At 46.2% G+C, this 9,121-nt stretch overlaps 2 protein-coding genes across 3 annotated transcripts; both read left to right on the top strand.

Moving 5' to 3' along the window:
• The first annotated feature begins 903 nt into the window (after positions 1-903).
• On the top strand, positions 904-3,669 carry LOC106586567 (V-set domain containing T cell activation inhibitor 1). The gene is made up of 5 exons (XM_014173998.2): positions 904-1,102; positions 1,285-1,349; positions 1,578-1,955; positions 2,061-2,315; positions 3,076-3,669. Exons 1-5 carry the CDS (start codon positions 1,071-1,073, stop codon positions 3,201-3,203), a joined length of 858 nt encoding a protein of 285 aa, XP_014029473.1. The 5' UTR covers positions 904-1,070; the 3' UTR covers positions 3,204-3,669.
• Positions 3,670-3,907: 238 nt separating this feature from the next.
• Positions 3,908-8,701, top strand: LOC106586608 (tripartite motif-containing protein 45). Of its 2 annotated transcripts, XR_006761980.1 has the most exons (7): positions 3,908-4,684; positions 4,924-5,675; positions 6,974-7,103; positions 7,337-7,451; positions 7,565-7,691; positions 7,844-7,931; positions 8,145-8,701. XR_006761980.1 is itself a non-coding variant. In XM_014174074.2 (6 exons), exons 1-6 carry the CDS (start codon positions 4,191-4,193, stop codon positions 8,330-8,332), a joined length of 1,806 nt encoding a protein of 601 aa, XP_014029549.1. In that variant the 5' UTR covers positions 3,910-4,190; the 3' UTR covers positions 8,333-8,701. The 2 variants fall into 2 exon arrangements, 1 of the variants encoding a protein (XP_014029549.1); XM_014174074.2 differs by lacking the exon at positions 7,844-7,931 and having other exon boundaries at positions 3,910-4,684.
• Positions 8,702-9,121: the final 420 nt, after the last annotated feature.

The raw sequence follows: 9,121 nt of genomic DNA, 5'->3' as shown, positions 1-9,121 counted from the left end.
CATAATTTGCTCACACACACATAATATGCACATACATTTATACTGACTCTACACACACGCACACCCACTCACATACAATCATCATATACGCTGCCGCAACTCTGTTTATCATATTTATCATATATCCTTATGCCTTGTCACCTTACCCCTATACATATCTACCTCTATCACTTCAGTATCCCTGCACATTGTAAATATGGTACAGGAACTTACTTTCTTGTGTGTTTTTGTTCTACCGTATGTTATTTTTAATATTATGTTGTTATTAATTACTGTATTGTTGGGTTTAGCGATTGCAAGAAAGGCATTTCACTGTACTTGTGCACATGACATTAAAACTTGAAGAGACCATTTTAGTTCCTCAGTAATGTGCACGCTGCGGAAGCTTTTGAAGCTTTTGACCCTCTCCACTGCGGCCCTGTCAATGTGGATGGGGGCTTGCTCTCTCTGCTGTCTCCTGCAGTCTATGATCAGCACCTTCGATTTGTTGACATTGAGGGAGAGGTTCTTTTCCTGGCACCACTCCACCAAGGCACTCATCTCTGCCCTGTAGGCTGTCTTGTCGTTGTTGGTAATCAGGCCTACCACTGTTGTGTCGTCAGCAAACTTCGTGATTGAGTTGGAGACGTGCGTGGCCACGAAGTCCTGGGTGAACATGGAGTACAGGAGGGGGCTGAGCACGCACCCCAGTGGGGCCCCCGTGTTGAGGATCAGTCAATGGTCTATGCTCCTATGGAGCCAAGGGCTTAAGTCAAGTAAGTCTGATTATATCCCTATTTCTTCCCTCTGGTCAAAAATGTTAATGGAAAGTCAGTAAGCAGTGCACACACACCTAAGTGACAATATTGACTCAAGGAGAGTCCCTCGCTTTCCTGAGTACAGGGTTTGATATTACATGAATGACATACAGTAAGGTGTGGACTCCACATGTGGAGCTACAGTCGATCTCATACAGTATGTAGCTGCTGTAGACGACACATCACATGGATACTGTATGTGGACTCTGGTAAAGGGAGCAGCTGGAACTACCATAACCCTGCTAAAAAAGAGCCAGCTACCATTGAGGAGCCATGGCCTCATTTGGACAGATAATCTTCTGGTGGTGAGGCCTCTATTCAATGTGTTTTAAAAAATATATATATGGTTGTTGTTGTTTGAGGCCCAGCAACAGCTGTGCTTTTTATCACCAACAAATGCATACTGAGATTAATGAATCATTGGATATTGTGATGTTCAATTGACTTGGAAAGTTCTTGATATTTTCACCCCCATTTCCATTTGCAGCTTGATAGTCAGTATCTTCGTAACTGCTGGACTCATCATTCTCATCTTGTCTGTGTCATTGTCAGGTATGTAGTGAGCATATATATTGACTTGTGTCACCATCATTGTCAATATTCATGTAATGTCTCTGTTAACATGTAACATGTATTTGAACATATGTGAGATTGCATGTGTACCTGTGTGCGTTTGCCTGTGTGTGTGTGTGTAACTATAGTCCATACGAACTGCACACATCTCTATGTATAGAAATGAAGCCTCCTGTATGTTGTGTTCTGCTGTGTGCTGTCCTCCAGGTCAGGGTTTGGGGGGTTCCAAGGGCACTGTGGATAGCATTGACAAGTGGCCCATCGGGAACTTGGGGGAGGATGTCATCTTGAGCTGCAAGTTCAAGACTTCCACTCACAGCAGGGAATCGACCAGTCAGGTGTCAATCACCTGGACGAAGGAGGGGCTAAGTGAAGTTGTGTACAAGTACGATAAAGGAGCAGTCCAGCTGACGAAGCAAAACCCCCAGTTTAAAAATAGAACCCTGCTGTTCTCAGATGCCATAGGTGGAGGCAATGCCTCCCTGTTGCTGAGGGACGTAAAAGTGGGAGACAATGGGGTGTACTACTGCAGTGTGAGCACTCCTAGTTGCTCGGGAACTGCCAGTGTTAACCTCAGAGTTGCAGGTAAGGAGCCAACTTGTTTGGCATTCTCAATATTTCACACTGAATATTGAGAATGAATATAACTGCACACAAAGTAGCCTACTCTGAAAATATGCTTCACTTCAGCTTTCTCAGCCCCTAAATTCAAGCGGGTAAACACTACCCTAACGGCAGAGGCAGAGAGATGGTTCCCCAAACCAAACGTCACCTGGTTGGACGTCAATGACAACGTCCTGAACGAGAGTGAAACTAGCTTCTTCAACAACTCCGCCGGGATAACTCGATTCATCAGCTCCCTTCAGCCAATCAAATTGTATGGCAGCTACACCTGCATCATCCAAAGCCCTCTGGTGAAGGCTGTCTCCCAGGCAACCGTCAAAGGTCCAGTAAACACCTTTCAGAGAAAATACAATTTTATACTGAGAAAATACCTGGATGAGAACTGCATGTTAGACAACTCTCACCCAGTTTAAAAACACTTACACAAGTTAAGTCACTCACTCAGAGGACACCTACACCCTCTTCAGTCTATTTCACCACGACAACCCGGCCAAACATGACAACTAAACAAAAAATAAAGATGCAATTAAAGTGGCGTTTAACCCTACCAATGACTGGGAGCTCTCTAGGACTTAACTAACATAAGTAATTGAGTATACAAAACATTAAAAACACCTGCTCTTTCCATGACATAGACTGACCAGGTGAATCCAGGTGAAAGTTATCATCCCATATTGATGTCACTTTAAAGGATTTTTAAGCCTTTAAGACATGGCTTGTGTATGTGTGCCATTCAGAGGGCGAATGGGCAGGACAAAACTTTTAAGTGCCTTTGAATGGGGTATGGTAACAGGTGCCAGGCACACCTGTTTGTGTCAAGAAACGCTGCTGCCGGGTTTTTCACGGTCAACAGTTTCCCGTGTGTATCAAGAATTGTCCACCACCCAAAGGACATGCAGCCAATTTGACACAACTGTGGGAAGCATCAGGAGTCAACATGGGCCAGCATCCCTATGGAATGATTTCGACACCTTGTAGAGTCCATGCCCTGATGTATTTAGGCTGTTCTGGGGGGGTCCTAATGTTTGGTATACTCAGTGTATGTTTGGCAGTGTACATACAGCATCTTTTTTTATTACAGATACAGAGATATCAGCAAGGACTTTCTTCTCCTTCAATACTTCAGCTGCACCACCCATACTACTACCTCAATGGCACGTTCTCGCAGCTACGGCCAGTGTTTTTCTCTGGATCTACCAGCTAACCTGATAAACACACAGACACCAACTGCTCCTCATAGCCTACAGACAAGGTTACTAAAAGTACTGTGGTAAAGTGAACAAGTCTGGCACTAACCACTAGCCTTGGGCTGCCTGGAGTCTGATGGAATTTATGTTGGATATAACAAGTGGAGATACTGTGTGTGTGTGTGTGTGTGTGTGTGTGTGTGTGTGTGTGTGTGTGTGTGTGTGTGTGTGTGTGTGTGTGTGTGTGTGTGTGTGTGTGTGTGTGTGTGTGTGTGTGTGTGTGTGCGCGCGCGCGGCTATAGGTTATCTAATAAGTGGTGAAATTATAGGTACATACAGCAGCAATACTGTAATTACATAATAATAACAATTACTTTTTGTTTCTATGGGATTCCCTGTGGCAATCAGTCTACTGGGCTATCAGTGTAACACATGAATCTATAGGACTATAGTTTCTTTTTTACAATAAAAATGTAAATTATTTTAAATGGTTTGATTTTGGTGCTTGTTGAAGTTCATTCTGTGATAGCTGCATGGGCCATGCATGGTCTTTCAGACCAGTAGATGGGGCCTGCGGGAAGGATATTCTGTCTCTGCTGAGTTGAGGGGCCTGGGACGTCTTTTAGTTCTCTGCTTCAGATCGGGTTCAACTTCAAACCACGCCTGGGGGTGCAAAGGCTGTTTTTCATTGGACTGGAGAAGAGGGTTTCATGTTTCAAGGAAGAGAGAACGTACCTAGTGTGGAGTTTTACGGAAGAAAAGTTGAGGGTGTAGGAAACAGTGTAACAATAGTTATAGGCCTATATAGTCCTACACTGAATGTTATTTTGGGGTTACGGTATGTATGCTGGGGTTTTATGTTGCCTACTAACGTTAACTGTAACCTAGGCTGCTGATATAGTTGCAAATTGGTAGCCTAGGTCGATTTCTGACACCTGTATTTTTTATTCTTAAACAAAATCCGGCAACAAATTGTTTTGAAAGAAACGAGACAATACTATAAAACACAATGTCACACTGTGACCAAATTTTGGAAAAAGATGTGGATTCCTCGCCAACCGCGACCACAAACTCGAGCTCTAAAAACGGAGATAATGGGGACGTCGTGGTCAATGCGAGGGCAGTGTGCCGCGTTTGTAAATGTTTATATCGCGAGCCTAAAATTATGCAGTGTTTACACACCTTCTGCGCAGACTGCGTTCGTCAACTGGAACCATTTTCGGTGTCTTCGGGAGTACACAATGGTAAAGCGGTCCCTCTGGAAGGCGAGCCGCTCTCCTCTGCTGTCACTGTTCTCTGTCCGGAGTGTGACTCCGAGGTGGACATCCCGCTGTCCGGAGTGGACGGGCTGACCACTGACCACTTGGCCCTGGACGAAGTGTTTCTGGAGACGCTGATGAGCAAGAACTCTGTGGTATGCGACCTGTGCAGCGACGGGGACGCAGAGAAGCGTTGTGAGGTGTGCAGTGTCAACCTCTGTGAGTTTTGTATTCAAGCACACAGGTGAGTGCAAAAAAATATATTCATAACTCATGTTCAATGTTTCAACATTGTTGCAAGTTAATTTTAACTAGTCTAGGATTATGGTTGGTTCCCGACTTCCATTTAAGCTTTGAGATAGCCTATGAGCTGGCCAGTTGCCTTTTATTACATGATAGCTGTAGGCAGGTAGGCTACATGCAATTACAGTGTAATAAAGTGGAACCTATGAGTTCACAATCTCCACCTTCTTTCCTCCCCAGGAGACAGAAGAGGACGTCGTCTCACACCGTCCAGTGTCTGGAGGACCTGAAGACCAAGGGTTGTCTCTCTCGGCCCGTCCTGTGCTCCCTCCACCCTGGCCAGGAGCTGCGTCTCTTCTGTGAGCCCTGTGACCTACCTGTCTGCCTGGAGTGTGCTGCCACCTTCCACCGCGACCACCGCTGCCTCCCCACACGTGATGTCATCGATCGCCATGGGGGCCGTATCCGGGATTTGGTTACCGGGCGCCTGCGGCCACGGCTGGACCAGCTGGAGGAGTCACTTCGGAAGGTGGACCTATCCCAGGAGGCCTTGCAGACCAGGGTGGATGCGGCGGTGGACGAGGTGCGTTCATTTGCACGAGGCTACGCTAGCGCTGTGGAGTCGCACTGCCTGTTGCTGCTACGGCGCTTAGAGGAGCTGGGTCTGCAGCGCAGGAGTCATCTCCATCTGCAGAGGGCGCAGCTGCAGCAGGCCCTGTCGGACACCCGCGGGGGGGTGGAGTTCGCCGAGCGGCTGCTGACGTGCGGGTCGGACGCAGAAATCCTCAGTGCTAAGGACGTGACCCTCCGCAGGCTGGCTGTCCTGATGGAGACGGGCTACAACCCCCCCCCAGCAACCGTCTGCCCCGATGACGGGAGCAGTATCTGCTTCCTGCCACGGGAGAGTGCAGGCGACGTGGCGGGATACCCGATGGTGGGGGTGATCCACACCAAGACCCTGGAGCTCAGCAGGTGCACCATTGAAGGGGAAGGTGAGACCCCAACCAAGGTCCCGTCCAGAAACAACCCTTAGCCCCTATGCCCTATTTCCCCTAGCCCCTACTTCTGAGGCAGTTCTCCTGTCCCACTTTTAACAACCCTGAAGGCAACCTCTTTAACTATGTTTAGGGGATGCTCTTTTACAACAGACCTACATACGCACGCATGCATGCACACACACACACACACACACACACACACACACACACACACACACACACACACACACACACACACACACACACACACACACACACACACACACACACACACACACACACACACACACACACACACACACACACACACACACACACACACACACACACACACACTCAAACAGAGCCCTAGGCAATTATACAGTATGTAAAGGATAAGCAGTGGATGACATTCCTGGTCTTTATGGAAACATTTCAAGTGGCAGGTATTTGAGATATACCCCTCTCTTTTGTTGTGTGATACACACACACACTCACACACACACCGCTCTGTTGCAGCATGCCCACTGTGATAGTACAAAGAGCTATTCCCTGCTGTGGCTGATGTTTGCCTGTTGAGCTGAGCTGGAGATGCATGGCTTCAGCAAATAGAGACTCTCTCTGTGTCAAAGTCAACTGCCACAAGTCGTATTCATTTAAATGTAGTGACAGATGTCAATCCATAAAGCAGGTGTGTGTGTTTTGTCTGTGTCTACTACAGGGCCTTGGAGTGTTTGTGATAAGAGTTGAAAAAGAGAACCTGCAGCCCATGTCACTGTTTCTTTACTTCCCCAGTTTCTGGGCTTAAGGATAAGGATGTTATAGAATTAGTGCCCATGTTTGGCGTTTATAAACAAAGCTGTAGATTACACAAGGCTGTAGTATCTACACATCAGGAAATACAGGCTTAAGCCACTCTTATCAATCATACAGTATTTACAAATGTGTGCCCATGTTAAAACCAGACAGGCTCTGTGATAAAAGATTGAAGTCAGGGGTTTGGTCCACTGTAGTGTAGGACATGTCAAGCAGTAAATTGTGTGTTAAGAGCAACAGCTGCTGGTGCAGTGTGACAGGGTGCATGGCTGTCACCAGAACACACACACAAAGCCACACCACCAGTGTCTAGATCAGAGTGGCTTTATGTGCTTATGTATAGACAGAGCCTTCTACTCAAGTGCTATCCTAAAAGGTCTTTCAGGGGGAAACAACCTTTGTCAGCGCTGAGAGGGAAGAAACACGTACGTGTGTGTGTGTCTCTGTTTGTGTGTGTGTGAAAGAGAGACTGACCTTTAACCTGTCCCTGCCCCCAGGTCTGCAGCGTGGCAGGGAAGGCCAGAGAGGGGAGTTCACCCTGGTGTGTAGAGACTCTGCTGGGGAGCAGATGGGTCATGGAGGGGAAGCTGTCCTGGTCAGTATGGTCCACAAGGAGAAGAAAGACTGGTGAGGAACCAGATGATCTGCAGCACACACATCTACCACGTTCTCTGTACTACTGGGTGTGCCGGGTTTCTGATCTGATTGAGCTAATCTTGATGATCATTTGTTATTTAGTCCGGATCATTATGAGATGATGCTCTTATAAAGGGGTCATACATGCTTTTTAAGTTGTACCATGCATTATAAGTACATCATCAAATATATCTGCTGCTGTTAATTACTTGTGTCCTCTGCAGCAGAGTGGAGGCGGCGGTGGTGGATAACAGTGATGGCTCCTATTCTGTCTCCTACACCCCCATGGAGCCAGGGCCCTACTCTGTGTGGGTGTGTGTCAAGGCCCTACACGTTAAGGTACTGTACAGTATTTGATAATGATAATGACGGTAATCGTGACAATCAGGATTTAGTAATAATACTAGTAAGCATGCTTACTTAATGACCCTGGCAATCCCTTCACCCTCCAGGGTTCCCCCTTTGTCCTGAATGTGAGGAGACAGGTCCGGTGGCACCGTGGAACATTCCACTGCTGTTCCTTCTGCTCCAGTGGGGGTTCTAAAGAGGCCCGTTGTGGCTGCACGGGAACCATGCCAGGTAGGTACAGCAGACTACAGGGTACTTGGCTAGGTATGTTTAAAATGGGATATATAGCTACGCTGAATAGGAAATATACACTTATCTGCAGAACTCAATGGCAAGGCCAGATCTAGTACTGGTGCAGGGATAATGCTAGGTATGTCCTCTAGGGGCAGTATGCCAAGTATGTGCAGCAGAGTAAAGGCTACTGAAGGACCGGTACGCTAAGTATGTGCAGAATGGGAAATGTCACATCAGGTAACAGTAACTCTTTACGGCTCTGTGTCTGTCGTTATGTCCCCCATGACATTATGCACCAGCCAGATTTACTAAGCGTTTGCAGATGTGCACCTGCTATTTTCCAAAGTGAATAAAACACAGACGGTCACGGTAGCTTTGCTTTTCATCTCTTACTCTGAAAATATCAGGTACAAACTATGAATAGTACTCTCGCTTTTTGTGTGTGCGCAGGAGGGTTCCAGGGCTGTGGTCACGGCCATAAGGGTCACCCCGGTAAGCCCCACTGGTCGTGCTGTGGCAGTACGGTGGAGGCCTCAGAGTGCCTGCCACAGAGTGTCATAACGGCAGTGGGGGGAACAATAACAGCAGTGGGGGGGACAGGCTCGCCCCGGGGCCAACTCAGGACAGTGGAGCTCTGAGGGACAGGGCCAGGACACCTCTACCCCCACCAGACATCATGGGTCTACGAATCAACCCTTTCAGATGATGAACGAAATACTGGGAAAGAAGTGGGACAGTGTGGATAAATGTGAGAAGAAATGAATTAAGGAAAAGTCAACTAGATAGGCCGCAGCATTACTTATGAATATCTATTCATTTCTATTTTCAAGCTGTAGATTTTATACACACTACACAAAACAATATTTGTTGTGATCCGCTACTGTAGCTAACTATTTTGTCGTTTCTATTGTTTTGCATGTGCATGTTACATCACAAAACTGACTTTGTGCCTTTCATGTATTTGAAAGACCATTATTTTTATTCTGAAATAAATAACACTGGAATAACTTAATGTCTCGTACAATATTAACAACCGTTATGAGGTTTCTATCCTGAATACAAAGCATAACGTACAGTTGACGTCGGAAGTTTACATACACCTCAGCCAATACATTTAAACTCAGTTTTTCACAATTCCTGACATTTAATCCTAGTAAAATTCCCTGTTTTGGGTCAGTTAGGATCACCACTTTATTTTAAGAATGTGAAATGTCAGAAAGCTGTTTAAAGGCACAGTCAACTTATTGTATGTAAACTTCTGACCCTCACTGTGATACAGTGAATTATAAGTGAAATAATCTGTTTGTAAACAATTGTTGGAAAAATGACTTGTGTCATGCACAAAGTAGATGTCCTAACCGACTTGCCAAAACTATAGTTTGTTAACAAGTCATTTGTAGAGTGGTTGAAAAACAAGTTTTAATGAC

This window comes from Salmo salar, chromosome ssa25 (assembly GCF_905237065.1).
Source record: "Salmo salar chromosome ssa25, Ssal_v3.1, whole genome shotgun sequence".
NCBI classification, from domain to species: Eukaryota; Metazoa; Chordata; class Actinopteri; order Salmoniformes; family Salmonidae; genus Salmo; species Salmo salar.
The sequence above is the reverse complement of the archived record's forward strand: the minus strand, read 5'-3'. Positions and strand labels throughout refer to the sequence as shown.